Source organism: Poecilia formosa, unplaced genomic scaffold (assembly GCF_000485575.1).
Source record: "Poecilia formosa unplaced genomic scaffold, Poecilia_formosa-5.1.2 Scaffold386, whole genome shotgun sequence".
Lineage (NCBI taxonomy): Eukaryota > Metazoa > Chordata > Actinopteri > Cyprinodontiformes > Poeciliidae > Poecilia > Poecilia formosa.
Genome location: NW_006800325.1, coordinates 390,547 through 404,335, shown reverse-complemented (window position 1 = coordinate 404,335; position 13,789 = coordinate 390,547). Strand labels below are relative to the sequence as shown.

At 40.5% G+C, this 13,789-nt stretch overlaps 3 protein-coding genes across 4 annotated transcripts in view; all 3 read right to left on the bottom strand.

The window, feature by feature from the left end:
- Window positions 1-1,166: 1,166 nt before the first annotated feature.
- On the bottom strand, window positions 1,167-2,797 carry LOC103154424 (tripartite motif-containing protein 35-like). Its single transcript, XM_007575701.2, has one exon. The coding sequence runs from the start codon at window positions 2,611-2,613 to the stop codon at window positions 1,192-1,194; it is 1,422 nt and encodes a 473-aa protein (XP_007575763.1). The 5' UTR covers window positions 2,614-2,797; the 3' UTR covers window positions 1,167-1,191.
- A 680-nt stretch (window positions 2,798-3,477) lies between these two features.
- Window positions 3,478-10,040, bottom strand: p2rx7 (purinergic receptor P2X, ligand-gated ion channel, 7). Its single transcript, XM_007575700.2, has 13 exons — window positions 9,802-10,040; window positions 8,953-9,100; window positions 8,802-8,873; window positions 8,209-8,281; window positions 7,875-7,971; window positions 7,214-7,294; window positions 6,854-6,989; window positions 5,977-6,113; window positions 5,761-5,851; window positions 5,101-5,166; window positions 4,772-4,876; window positions 4,589-4,696; window positions 3,478-4,074 (listed from the first exon to the last, which is right to left on the bottom strand). Exons 1-13 carry the CDS (start codon window positions 9,921-9,923, stop codon window positions 3,577-3,579), a joined length of 1,734 nt encoding a protein of 577 aa, XP_007575762.1. The 5' UTR covers window positions 9,924-10,040; the 3' UTR covers window positions 3,478-3,576.
- Window positions 10,041-11,444: 1,404 nt separating this feature from the next.
- LOC103154422 (glutathione S-transferase theta-1-like) overlaps window positions 11,445-13,789 on the bottom strand; it is a 14,661-nt gene continuing 12,316 nt past the window's right edge. For both annotated transcript variants that reach the window (XM_016662694.1, XM_007575699.2), the window contains 3 exons: window positions 13,597-13,747; window positions 12,796-12,972; window positions 11,445-11,685 (listed from right to left, as the gene is read on the bottom strand). In XM_016662694.1, the coding sequence (XP_016518180.1) occupies window positions 11,485-11,685; window positions 12,796-12,972; window positions 13,597-13,747 (529 nt within the window). In that variant the 3' untranslated portion in view covers window positions 11,445-11,484. The remainder of the gene's footprint in view (window positions 11,686-12,795; window positions 12,973-13,596; window positions 13,748-13,789) is intronic.

The window sequence follows — 13,789 nt, the reverse complement described above, 5'->3', positions numbered from 1 at the left end:
TTATCAACTTCATTCCCAGATCAGAAGGTTAATATGTTACTGTTTAGTAACACATTAACCTTGGCTGAACCTTCACAATGCTGGCTGAATGTATGAGGCTCAGGATCTTTGTGGGATCAGAACCAGCAGAGCAGAATAATGACAGAAAACTGAAATACAGAATATTAGGATGTAAAAACCTAAAACAGGAAACCAAGATGGCTGACCAAACCTGGACTACAAAGAATAATTTCATCAGATATTTCTTACACATGACTGTAATAAACAGGAAGTGGAGGCTGAAAACTAGCAGGGAAAATGGAGGAAGGTTTTCAGGAAAGTGTTGCTATGAGTTGTTAATGTTCTATAAACAGTTTATATGGACAGAAACAGTCCTGATTGGTAGAAATGTTTCTGTCCTGATAAACAAACTAATCAGTCCGGTGAGTCAAATCTTCACTACATCAGAACTTATTCAGTAAATATGTTTCCATCTCCACTTCAGCACATGAACTCATTTCTGGAAAAACAAAAACTGCCTCAGAGTAAAAACTTGGTTTTTTAATTTGAGAAACTTCTTTCAGTTTTACAGTTTAATATTATGTGAATAAATTGTGTATTGATGAATAAAAAACAAATCATTGTATCAATGAGCCGAAAACAGTCAGAGAGAAACTGAATCTGAATATTAACTTTCTGTTTTCCTGCTAACATGAATCATTACAATTAAAATCAACAATGACAATAAAACCCAGTTAAGAATCTGAGATCTTTATGAAATTCTGTAAATAGTTTTTACAAAACAGTTAGAAAAAAATAATAGAATGTGAAGAAAAGTCAAATTATAGTGAGAAAGATTATTGAATGAAAACAGATGATAAAATATTTTGTCCAGTTTGAAAAACATTTTCTTGAATATTTTCTAAATTTTCTCCTATATTAAAAACTGAGATCAAAACATTCAAAAATTAACATATTTTTGTATAAATTTCACAAAATTAACAGCAGATCTATTAAATGATGTTTTAATTTTGAAGGTAGTTTTTTTAGTAACACATTTAGATTCTGATTTTCAAAAACATAAAAAAAAAATCTTCAATAATCAAAGATGATTATTAATAATTTCATAAGAATTTGTTCAGACTGCAGATAGAAACTCTGAACTAAAAGTGTAAAAATAATTCAGAAATTAAAAACACAAAACTCTGAACTTTAAACAGAAATATCAGTTTGACAGATTTTGATCTCAGATGTTTTGGCATCAGCAGATTTTCCAACACAGAAATAAGGGAAGAGTTTCTCAGTGAAAGTGTGACTGTAAGTGTAGATGTGACTCTTTTCTTCAGAGTCGTAGAAGGAAACCTCCCCTCTGTCATAGTCCAGCTGGACTCTGATCCTCTGGAGACTCTTATTCACTGTCACAGTCTGACCAGGAAAACCATTAGTGTATTTTCCATCAACATGCCATAAACACCAGATTCCATATTCTGGTGAAGCATATCTCTCTCCCTTCCTGTCAACAGACTCTTTAACCAAACCAATATTCCATCTGGGATGATCTCCCACCTCCACCTCCCAGCTGTGTTTCCCTGAGCTGAAACCCTCAGAGCCAAAAACAATGGTGTAATTAGTGTTTCTCTCTGGATTATCAGGAAGTTGCTGCCATGTGTCGCCACGTCTCACCCTGGTCAGATCATCAGACAGAGAGAGCCAACCGTTTGCTGTGTTTGGGTCCAGAATGACGGGGCTGAACTTCACCTGGTCCTTCATCTTCTCCCAGACTCTGAAGGACAGGTTGCCCAGGTGTTTGGCCACATCTATCAGAGCTCCTGAGACCAGCTGTGGATCTGGCAGTGACCTCTGACCTCTGGCTCTGCTCTGAGTGGCTTTATAACTGCTGAGGAACGACACGTTGTCTTTCTGCAGCTCTTCTTCCACAGCAGAGATGCTGTCTGACAGAGAGGAGATCTGCTCCTCAATCCTCTTCATCTCTCCCATGATAGTCTTCCTCTTCTGCTCCTCTTCCTCCCTCAGAGCTGCCAGTCTGGACTCCTCTTCCTCTCTCAGGAACTGGTGGAGCTTGTTGAACTCTGCTCTGATCTGTCTCTCTGTGGACAGCAGCTGCTTCTTGGAGTGTTGAATCACATCATCGTATGTTTTCTCCACTTGTTCATGTTTCTTCCTCTTGTCCTGCAGAGACTTTAAGTCAGATTCCAGCTGCTCCTTCAGATCTCTGACTGCTTGTTCAACAGGAACCACTTTGTGACTCTGGTGGAGAGAAAACTCACAGACAGGACACACAGCTCTCTGCTCGTCTTCACAGAACAGTTTAGGGTCTTCTTGGTGTTTACTGCAGACCATCAGCTGCTTTGCTCCTGTTTCTGTCTCTGATGATCCAGGTTTCTGTCTTCCAGTGAAAGAATCAGCCAGTTCCTTCAGAGAGAAGTTTATTCCTGGATCCTTAGAAGATTTCCTTTTGCAGATGGGACAGTTCTTGTTTCCAGTTTGTTCCCAGAATTTCTGCAGGCAGCTTGAACAGAAGCTGTGGTTGCAGCTCAGAGACACAGGATCTCTGAACGTCTCTGAACAAACATGGCAGCTCAGGTAACGTTCCAGAAGATCTCTCTCTGCCATTTTGGACTGAAATCCTCCAGAACCAGAACTCACCAAGTCAAAGTTTTTGCAGATTTTTCTTTAGATTCCAGTAAACATTCGTGTTTCAGCTCAGATCTCCAGCCTGTAATGGCGTCTCAGCTCCGTTCAGCTCAGTTAAAATACTTTCATTTTCCTCTCAGTGACGTTTCCAGTCAGACAGGTTGTTGTGTAACACTTCAGGTGAACTCTGTGCTTCTGTTACTGCAGTTTAATTTCCTTGTTCAGTTGGTAAAGAGCTGCCTTACATTTTAATAATCAAATTGTTTTTAATCTAAACCTCGAAAAGGAACACAAATTATTTGCTGAAACAATAAATACAGAGATCAACTCTTGAGTTTCCCTTGAATTAAATTCAGCATTAAATAGTTTAATGTTTTTATCTTCAGCTGTAAGTGAAAGATGATCTTTGTTTATCTGATGCTGTAATGTTTATTTTCAAAAAAATCTGTCATTTGTAAATCTCTTTTTTCTTTTTTTGTTGCAGATTTTTCAGTTTATTTTCCTCCAATAAAAGCTTCAGGTTTCCCATTAAATCCATTTGATCATGAATGTGATTTTTGCCTCCTGCTTGTTGCAGGGAGTCAGTTAAAAATGTGAGCAGTGAAAACAGTTAATTTATGTTTTTACACATTTAACATTTATTAACAGGAAAAAACTAAGAACTGACTTTTAATATCAGAGGTTTTCATGTCCGTTTTAAAAACACATCTAAGATTTCCTGTGGGATCAATAAGGTATTTTCTAAATTGAATTTAAATTTCATGCATCGACACAAAGCCGCAGCTAAACTGGAAGAACCAGAACCTCAAACGTCTCAAACCGAGGAAACATCAGACGATATTAGACAAAATTATTTATTTGCTTTGTGAAGTTTTTCACCAAACTGAACAAACTTGACACATTTCTTCTTTTTAGTATCTCAGAGTAACAGAAATCTGTGTTTCAGAGCTCCCCGTTGTTTCGGGTCGGGACAGAGACGGTTCTGACGGGCCTGAAGCCGCTGTAGCGTCCGTCTGGACTGGGATATTCCTCCCTGATCCTCTGGACGCAGCAGCTGGGGATGACAGGGTGGGAGTCATCAGGAGGAAACCCAAACCTCCAGCTGATGAACTGCCTGTAGGCGCAGTGGCGCAGGGCGGCGGGCTGCGCCCCGCCAGCAGGGGGAGACAGAGGGTCCTGGTAGAGCAGGACGGCCTGCAGCAGCCAGCGGTCCAACACCAGCCGCCTGAACGGAGGAGACGAGGCGATGCAGGCGCCGTCGCTCCGCCTGCAGCACAGCTCCTCCTGGGGGAGGGCAGAGGAAGTGCAGCAGCCGCATTTACACCAGCCTGGCTGGCGCCGTTTGGGGTCAGGGGTCGGTTTCTGGTCCTGGGGAGGCTGAGCGTCCGCGTTGACGTCCGGCTGCAGGAGACAGAGAGCGGCTCTCAGGTGTCCCGAGTCCTGCAGAGGGGACAGAAATGTCTGCAGCTTCAGGAATGAAACTCAGATTATGAATTATGAGACATGAAGTGTGACAGGTTTGGGTTGAACCAACTGGAAAAGCTCTAATGAACAAGTCTGAGCATAAAAAGTTTAGCAGTGCTGCACGGCTCAGTGGAATGAGCCACAATGAAAAGTCATTACTCTGCTCTGGTTCTGGTAGAAAAACTAAATGTTTTGTTCTGCAGCTAAAACCCGAGTCCAGCTCTGCTGCAATGACTCTGATGGAAAAACCTTAAAAATTACAAACATTTATGATGTTTTAACATGATCCTGGTTTGAGTCTATTTTGTTTTTCAGGTCTTTGCATCGTTTTCTAATCATCAAATTCAGCTGGAAATGATTGAAATTAAACGTATTAAAATGAATTACAGTGTGAACAGTGGAAAACCTAAAACTGCAGTAACTTCACGTTGAAGTGGTTCATGCAGGTTTGGACCGGTTCTGTTCTGGTTTCTTACAGAACCAGCTTTACCTTGCGTGGCAGAACCGACATGGGTTTTATGTTTTGGAGACTCTTCTTGCGCGACCTCTTGACCAGCCGCAGCTTCTCTTCATCGACGTACGACACGCAGAGGATGCACTGCAACACGGGCAGAGGGATGATGGACTTCAGGTACCGATCGCTTTGCCCAACAACGCCGGGTCTCATCCTCACCTGCTGCGAGTCCGGGACCGACTCCACTTTCCTCTCAGAGTAGTTCTGTCCGACGTCTGCAGAATAGCAGCTGGTTTCCAGCAGCCAGTCGATCAACACCGTCGTCTGGGGGTTTAAAACAGACTGGAGAAAATCAACGACTTTATTCCAGAACCGCTGGACATCGTCTCAAAACTGATGTCAGACACAAAATGCTGAGCCGTTAGTGACATCTAATGTTAGGGAAAGTAATTACAAGCCTTTCTCTAGTCAGTGAACATAAACGGACTGCAGATCCGTCCATGTCAGTCTGAAATGTTTTCGTCGTCGGTAGGTGTGTGACTCCTCACCAGAGCGTAGTACGACAGCGTTGACCCGATGTAGATGATGAGCTGAATGAAGCTGAACTTCCCCGCCTGGAACACAAACCAAACGCTTAGATTTTATCTCCACAGCATCAACCAAACATTCAGAAACACGGAGGCCAGGAGTTCCTCAAGGTGGAAATAATTATCCAATTCTGGGATCAATAAAAACACCAGACCTTAAATGTTGCCACCAATCAGAACAAAGCAAGAAAACATCTTGTTTCAGGAAATTGTGTTGCTTAATACGGACATTTTGTCCAAACATTTTGAGGACCAGAAATGTTACGTTGAACAACAACGAGGAGGAGTCAGAGCCACCATCCAGAGTTAAACATTAATGATCCTTTAGTTCATTGGAAACTACAAAATAAAGGCCTGACAGCAGAAACAGGAAAAAGTGGCCATCAACAACGCATAACCCCGTCCACGGTACGGACCAGCAGCAGTCTGAGAAACTTCAGGACATTAAGAAAGTTGGACTGAAGGATGAGGGAGATGACTCTGTTGTATCAGGGTCATAACATTTAAGAATCTTTAATCTCTTTAAATACAGCGTCTCCTTTTCTGTCAGAGATCTGACCGTCTTCCAAACCCAAAGATCCAGAGCAGGAACGTTAAATTAAAGGTCAGATAAAGACCAACCTGTCCGAACACCATGATGTCGAATCTGATCCCGAAGGCTTTGTAGAGCGTTCGCTCCTCCACGCCGTTCACCGTGTTGTACTTCGCAAACCTGAGGAAACGAGAACAAGTTTTGTTGTTACATCAAATCTATTCAGCCAGAACCTCCAGGTGTTAATCACTCAAACTCTTTGTTGTCACGGTTTCCATGGCGACTGATGAACTGATGACCTTCACCTGAAGTTGAGTCCGGGGTAAAGCGTCTTGTTGCTCTCCCTCTCATCCAGCCGTCTGAAGGAGTATCTGGGGAGGCAGCGCTGCATCAACCGGTCCAGGTTGCAGTCCCATTTGATTTGGATGCCGATGACGCCCCCCTGTGGCCAACAGGGGAAATAACAGTTAACCCCGAGGATTCCTACACATTTCTAATTTAATATTTTCGATATTTGCTGTTGATTTTCAGGCTTTTCTGTATGAACCAAAAATATGTTACCAGCCCCAGACCATCACACTGCCACCACCATGCTTTACTTTAGATATATTACGTTTTGGAGATGTTATCACTACTTTTACTTTAGGAGGTTAAAGCTGTTAGAGTCAATGTTGAAGCTTTTTTCTCATTTTTAGAACAAAATTCTCAATTTCAAACATGAAAATGGCTTTTTTGGTTTTACAAAAAAGCACAAAAATAAAAACCTTTAGTGCCAAAGCAAAATATAATTTTTACAAACTATAACAATTAAATGAACATGTAGCATAAAATGAGTTAATAAACAATCACCTCCTGCAAGTCAGTCAGTTTTAAAAAGGTGTTCAATTCTTACTTATATAACAGGCGGGAGAAATGCTTCTTCTTCAATAAGTCAATAAAACCCATTTTAGTTCAGAGTGAAAATGATAAAACATCATCAGGAACCTTTAAACATTCGCCTCACAAACTGAAGGTCACTGCTTCCCGTTTTTATTTTTAGCATCAGTTTCATTTCTCTCTCAGGACAAGCAAATGTCCAAACAGGGAAACAGGAAAATCTTTCTGCTCCCATCCTGCATTCAGCCGGTCGGATAAAAAAATGTTTTCCAGAGCATTCTGGAGGTTCCTGCAGAGCGCCTCTACCTCCACAGCCATGTCGGAGAACTTCTCCCCGGCCTCTCGCACCATGTCTCCCAGTCGGAAGATGGGGCAGAGCGAGTCGTTGGCTCTGTGGCAGCTCCTCAGGTAGGCGTCGTTCATCTGAGGGAGGATGTTCCGACTGCGAGACAGATCCAGAGTCAGAGAGTCAGGAAACAGGCGGCTGAATTTAACCGACCATAAACTTCTTTACATCCATTCTTTATTCCTAGTTAATGGTCTTGAGACAACATTTGTTGTGCATAATCTGAATTTAAAATCATTTTTCAAGGTTGAGAGAAACTCCTGCAGCGTCTGATGGATCTGAAGGTTGAAAAAGTTCCTGAAAACGTTTCAGAGTCTCACCGGATGAAGTTGAAGGCTGGAAATCTGATGTTGTTCTTGATGAGGACGGTGAAGTTTTCAGCTGCTGCCAGCAGAGCAGGTCTGAAAAATAAATGTTTGTTATCACATAAAAAACTGTGTAAAAGTCCTAAATCATCTTAGGCAAAACCAGTTCCTACAGTCTTGATCAACAGTTCTTAAGTTTCTGAAGTTCTTTCAAAATAAATTCACTTAATGGAAAAACACCAATTTAAAAAAAAAAAAAAATTTTGTCGATAAAAAGTTTTGGCGCTAAGATGAGGTGCATTTTTGTGTGAAATTGGTTTATTTCACAAAATTGCAACAGAAATATTTTTTTTTGCATCACATGATCAACAACTGAATGTTACCACTGACAGAAACTATGAAGACGAAGATAACAGGAAGTAGTTGGAGAATGATGGCGTGGCATGATTTCTATAACTTATCATGTGAACAAAATTATTCATGTGTGATTTCACTTGCATTTCTTACTTAATAAAAAAGTGCAATTGTGAAATTACTGCAATACTGTGTAATAGAAAAGCAGATTGTGCAACTGAAAGGACATTCTCAATAGAAGATAGAAAAACAAGAGCAAACTCAGAAGAATAGTTTTTATTATAAAAAACTATCAAAAACATAAATAGAGACACTCAGTGACCTTGGAGGGTTTGTCTGGGTTTCAATCGGACACCAAGCAGAAACTTCACAGGTTTTCTTCATCACATCAAACCTGATGCAGGATCCGGTCTGAATCCCTGCAGGAGGAAAACGGTCCTGAGTTTGTTACCGCAGAAAGATTCCTGCAGCTGAACCAAACGGCAGAGCAGGAACCGGATGAATACAGATTCTATGTGTTTAGTGCAGCAGCTGCAGCCTGCATGCAGGTTAGTGATTAACGTGAAGGAGCAACACTGAGGCTGATTCTCTGAAACTGGATCCAGTTTGTTTAAACTTCTGTTTCTGCAGCCGTCCAGTGAAACCAGTGGGTTTACCGTGACTCTGCTGGTCCCAGGCTCCTTCCTCACAGTCCTGATCCGAGCGACACAGCCGGCCTTTAGAGGGAACCTGGGAGACAAACAGGCAGAACCTTAAGTCCAATTTTATTATGGTGCTGAACACTTTAATCACACAACCTGAGTGAAATACAAATGAAGGAGATAAACCTGCATCGAATGTCAACATGTCACTGATGTTCAGTCATTTTCCAGTTTATAATCCTTAAAGTGATTTTCTTCTGCAGGTTTTTGACTTTTTGATCATTTTAAAGTTTTTACACATTTCCACCAGAACCAAACATGGAGAAGCTTCACTCAGTTTTTATGTTCCTCTAATCTGGAACAAACTTCCAGAAAACTAAGAAACTGCTGAAACACTGACTTCCTTTAAATCCATTTTATTTATAGTCTGGACTCAAAGTTTTCATCACTTCTCCTTATTTTGTTACTGTGATGTTTTTTTGTTTGGAAATAGTTTTTGTTTTCTTCATGTAAAGCATCTTCAGCTGCCTTGTTGCTGAAACAACAAAACAATTTACAGACATAAAATAACAGAAAACAAAAACATTGCAAGTTAATATTTAAAGCACCTCTGCACATTTTCCCTGCTTCTGATTCTTTGTCACAATAACGTTGGTCATCACAAAGAAGGAGTTTCTGTCCTAAAGAGAGAAGAAGAAAAGTCTTTAATTTTTTTCAGCAATATGAGTATATTTTTTTTACAGATAATGAATCTCCCACCTGAGAGGAGCCGCTGTAGTCGGCCACGTCCCACAACAAGTTCCCGACCCCCGTCAGGCGAGTCTGAGCCACACCCTTCACCTTGGTGGTGACGGAGCTCACCACCAGGTCAAACTCCTGGTACTTCCTGTTCCACAGCATCATGATGCTGAGATAGAAAAAACACACCTTAATCACGTTCAATATTAAAGTTTATGCCAGGAAAACAGGAAAAAGAGACTTTAATAATACAACTTGTTTGGAAAAAAAACGTCTTCTCCCTAAAAACAATATGGAGGAAAACAGAAACGATCATCATAATCCACAGCATCATGTCTGAAGAAAACCAAACGAATCAAATCAACACAAAGATCTCAGAAACCATTTTCTGTTTATTTTTAATAACTTTTAAATTTATCAGCTGTAAAAACTGTAAACAGCGCAAGTCTTTATTAGTAAACTCCCTAAAATCAAAACTTACTTTTAGTCGTGATTTTATATCTAGATTTTGTATTTAAGAGTTAATTTTGCTGAATTTAATTATTTCTACATTTAAGTTGCATTTCATTGCTGTTATTGCAGATTAGTTGCTTTAATAATATGCAGTTTCTGCATCTTTTTCCATGAATTCAGCTCCAGCTGTCTGCAGAAAAACTATTTATTCAGATTGAGACGCTACAAAACGAGGCGATTCTTTTATTTAAGTGTTTTAAAATCTAAATTCAGAACAAGTGCAGCAGATCAGGAGTGAACGGGTCGGTTTCAGAACCGTTCAGCAGTGAAATGATCCTAACGGAACCAGTGAAATGCAGCAGAAAGTGCAGCTTCTCCCTGCGGGAAGATGCGGGGGTGTGAAATATTTCTTCTCACCAGATAAACAGCAGGATCGCCCCGTTCAGGCTCCATTTGAGCGAACCGAGCCGGACGCTCTGGATCCGGACCAGCTTGCTGGTTTGGTACTGACAGAGGCCGAGCGGGTCGCAGCAAGGCATGCCGAGAGGAGTGTCAGAGAGTCGGCTGGACTTGGGTTGAGGACCGCAGGAGGAACCTCGGTGTGACTCTTCTTCCTGTGGACCGGGTCACATGTCCGGCTGCGGATCCTCACAGCTGCTGCGGCGTCTTTAACCCACATTCTGATCAGATCAACACAATAGATCATTATTTATGATAGGAGCTCTGAAAAATAGTTTAACTAAAATCTTAAATCAATGGTGGATGAAATATTTTATTCACGGGTTGAAATAATTAATTACCAACTTTTAATTATAATAATTTATTTTGAAATTAAATTATGTTTTTCTGTAAATTGATAATTTTGAATTGGTTATTTCAACTACTTCCTATTCTTCTCCGCACCGATTTTAATGGCCACTAGATGGCAGCATTGCATCGATTTTAATGGCCACTAGATGGCAGCATTGCATCGATTTTAATGGCCACTAGATGGCAGCATTGCATCGATTTTAATGGCCACTAGATGGCGGCATTGCCCAGATTTTTAACAAATTTCGCGCTGTTCGGCACCTGGAATCAAATGCACGTTGGAAAACGTCTTAAGACCCAAAAACAAGGTTTTTAAACGAAACCCAAGATGGTAGCAGCATTTTGAATTAATTTAGATTTAAAAATAATGTTAAGTATTTTGTTCTAGTTATATTCCAAAACTGCGGTTTTAAACATAAGCTAAACTAAGGAATTAAGAACAGATTATTTATTTTTAACTGTAGAAACTTTATAATTTTTCAGTTTATGATCATCTAGACCAAAAGCAGATAAAGTAGGAGATTTTATGAATTATGTTCTTTATGGTGATCTGGATTAAATGGACAAAATGATTTTTTCAAACGTCTGATGTCTTGGATGGAGAAGAAAAAAAGTCTAAAATTTTACACTTTTCTCCTCAGACTCTGACAAATGTTTATTCAGTTTTCTCCTGCAGGTAACATAACCGTCTCCTTTCAGGTCCAAAGACCTGATGAAACTGATTCTGTTTTCACACATCAACATATTAAAGTGCAACTGAATCCTAATAAAGAAGTTCTTATTTGCAGCAGAACAGGAAGATTGTGTGGACAAAGTGACCAACAAAGACAGAGATTCATGGTTGCACACAAACACATCCAGTGTGGCTCCTGCAGGATCCACTGAGCCGCAAACAGACGACAGACAGAGCAGCATCACAGCAGCATCACAGCAGCATCACAGCAGCATCACAGCAGCATCACAGCAGCATCACAGCAGCATCACAGCGTTCAGAGATCCATCATTCTGCTGAAGATCAGCAAACATCTGAACACATCGCTGTTTAAGGAATAATGTGTCTAACAGTAAGTTGTACTGAACTCCTGTTGTCTGTTTGGATGCTATAAAATAGAGAAAAACCATTTTGTAAATCAGTTTATATTGTTCATGATTTTATTGAACAGTTCTTAGTTCCAGTTTTAATCTCTTTAATAACAGGATGATGGTTCAGTTCTTTCTCAGCCCTTCAGATTAAACGTTTGGAGGCGTTCTGCAGAAACAACCAGACATCAGATTTTTATTTCTGTGTTCTCAGCGGAAATACTTGAGGAACATGGGTTTGAGCTTCTGGAGCTCTGCGTTGTTCTGCATCTTCTGCTGCAGGCCGCTGGAGTCCAGCAGCGCCTCGTGGGCCTGGTCGACCAGCTTCACTCCCAGCTCCTTCTTCACTCGATCCCTCCAGGCCGTCAGCTTGGGCCGGCCTTGGAACGGATCCATGCCGACTCCCAGAGGCTGCAGACATCAGCATGACGGCTCAGAACAGGAGTCGACGCATTCATTCATCATTTAAACTAGAAATTAAAAATCTCTTCAATACATTGAAACCATTTCCACAGCTGCCTCTGATCAGGATCGGACATTTATCATATCATAAATGTTAAACGTTAAGGCTGAATGGCACATTAGCATCAACACCAGATGACTAAATATGTTAGTCATGTCAGTCAGACTGATATTAATTAGTAATGTTTATTTCTTCTTGCCGTTTCTGGAGGAATATTTTGTTGTGGCTTTAAATTCTGGTTAAATTTGTGGTAAAATTTTGACGGTTTGCTACGAAGTGCAAACTGCTTTAGTTTAATAACTAAATGTTACACATTAGGTGCCATTTAAAGCAGAGGAGCTTCTGTAATTTGATCCAAATAGCTGATAGAAAATGTAACACTTAGATTTAGTTTACAGAACATGAGACATGATTTATCTTATAGAAATGACTTTAGTTTTTCTGTTATTAACTATAACTGTCTTTGTTATTGTTCTCTCTGCTTGTAGTTGTCTGCAGTTTGAAGCGATAGTGAAAATCTGAAAAATAAAACATTTTAATCATTTTAAAAACATTTAAAACATTAACCATAAGAAGGTTAGTAAATGTTTTTAGTTTCCATTTTTTGAGCTTTTTTGATGCAACAAAGGTTTTAATTTGTCTATTTACATATTAGTAGGTTATATAAACTGAATCCAGCATTTACTCCAGTGGCCAGCAGGGGGCGGAGAAGTATGGAGAGATTAGAGCTGATTTTAAGTTTTAGCTGCAGAGCTAAAGAATGATGTCCGTCGGTCTCAGAGTGGAATAAAAGACGAGGCTGGAAAAGTGAAGCAAAGTCATTTTCTCTGATGATCTGAATTTACACTCAGTACAGATCATATTTAAAATTAATCTAAAGAAAGTAGACTTTAAATATAAATCCTACTAAAACGTAGTCCGGTTATTGTCAGTTAAAAACAGATTAATTTCCTGTGTGAGTGAGATGAGCTGTAGCAATGAGAGCCGACCTGCAGCACCTGCTGCTGCAGCTGCTGCAGCAGGTGCTGCAGCAGGTAACCAGGTGTTCAGATCATTACCTGCATGATCTCCACCATGGCCACCAGATCTGCCACAGAGATCTTGTTCCCGACGATGAAGGGCTTGTCCTGGAGGAACTTCTCCTCCAGCAGGTCGAGGGATTGCTTCATGTCCTCCAGGGTGGCGTCCAGCTTGTCCTTCGGGGCCTCGGAGCCCATCAGGGGCCGATGCATGAGCTGTCCTCAGAAATCATTCATGGTTACAGCAGGTACTGTAATAATATCTGAGAATGTCTAAGAACATCTGCTGCATTTATTCTGACTGGTTTTTATTTGATAATGCTGCTGTGGTTTTAATATGAAGGTCATTCTGCCATTCAGAGATAAACAACCTGGATATTATCTGCAGTCGTAACTCATATCATCCAAGTATCTTGTTCTCTGGTAGCAGTCAGTCTTCAAACACTCAGCAAAAACTCAACGATTCTCCCTCTGTTGCTTCAGAAGGGCTGGGAATATTTTCCTCAGACTAGTCAGAAGTTAAATTAAATAAACTCAGTTCTTTCCTGATCAAACCGTCAACATGTCATCATGTCTCTTCGCTTTTGACTGTTGATCCAGATTGTTGTAAAATTTATTGCAGAAAATTACCCTGAGAAATAAATCCATATATCCTGTAATATTCTCCATCATTAGCTCAAAACTGCAGGTTTAGATGTTCAACATTAGTTTGAATTTTACTGATTAACAGTGATTTTAAACAAATATTGCATAAACAACAGCAGTCAGACTCTTCCTGTAACATCATGTGAGCTGATTAAAAGTGTGTAATGATCAGAGGGGCTGATCTGGGACACGAACCCTGAGCAGGAAGACCTTTGAGCAGTGAGATCGGAGGTTCAGATGCTGCCAGGATAAATATTCATCAACACGAGCTCTCTGCTGCAGCTCCGCTGGAAACCAGTGATCTGCCACCGAGCATTTCTGCACCAGGTACTGCAGGATCGCAGTGCTGCAACACACACACACACACACACACACACACACACACACA

Excerpts from the sequence above, each read along its gene's own strand:
- LOC103154424 (XM_007575701.2), bottom strand. The coding sequence starts at position 2,613 with ATGGCAGAGAGAGATCTTCTGGAACGTTACCTGAGCTGCCATGTTTGT.
- p2rx7 (XM_007575700.2), bottom strand. The coding sequence starts at position 9,923 with ATGCCTTGCTGCGACCCGCTCGGCCTCTGTCAGTACCAAACCAGCAAG. Across the intron at positions 8,282-8,801 it reads AGCAGGGAAAATGTGCAGAG|GTTCCCTCTAAAGGCCGGCT; the intron begins GTGCTTTAAATA and ends TTTGTCTCCCAG. Across the intron at positions 6,114-6,853 it reads TCTCCGACATGGCTGTGGAG|GGGGGCGTCATCGGCATCCA; the intron begins GTAGAGGCGCTC and ends TGTTGGCCACAG.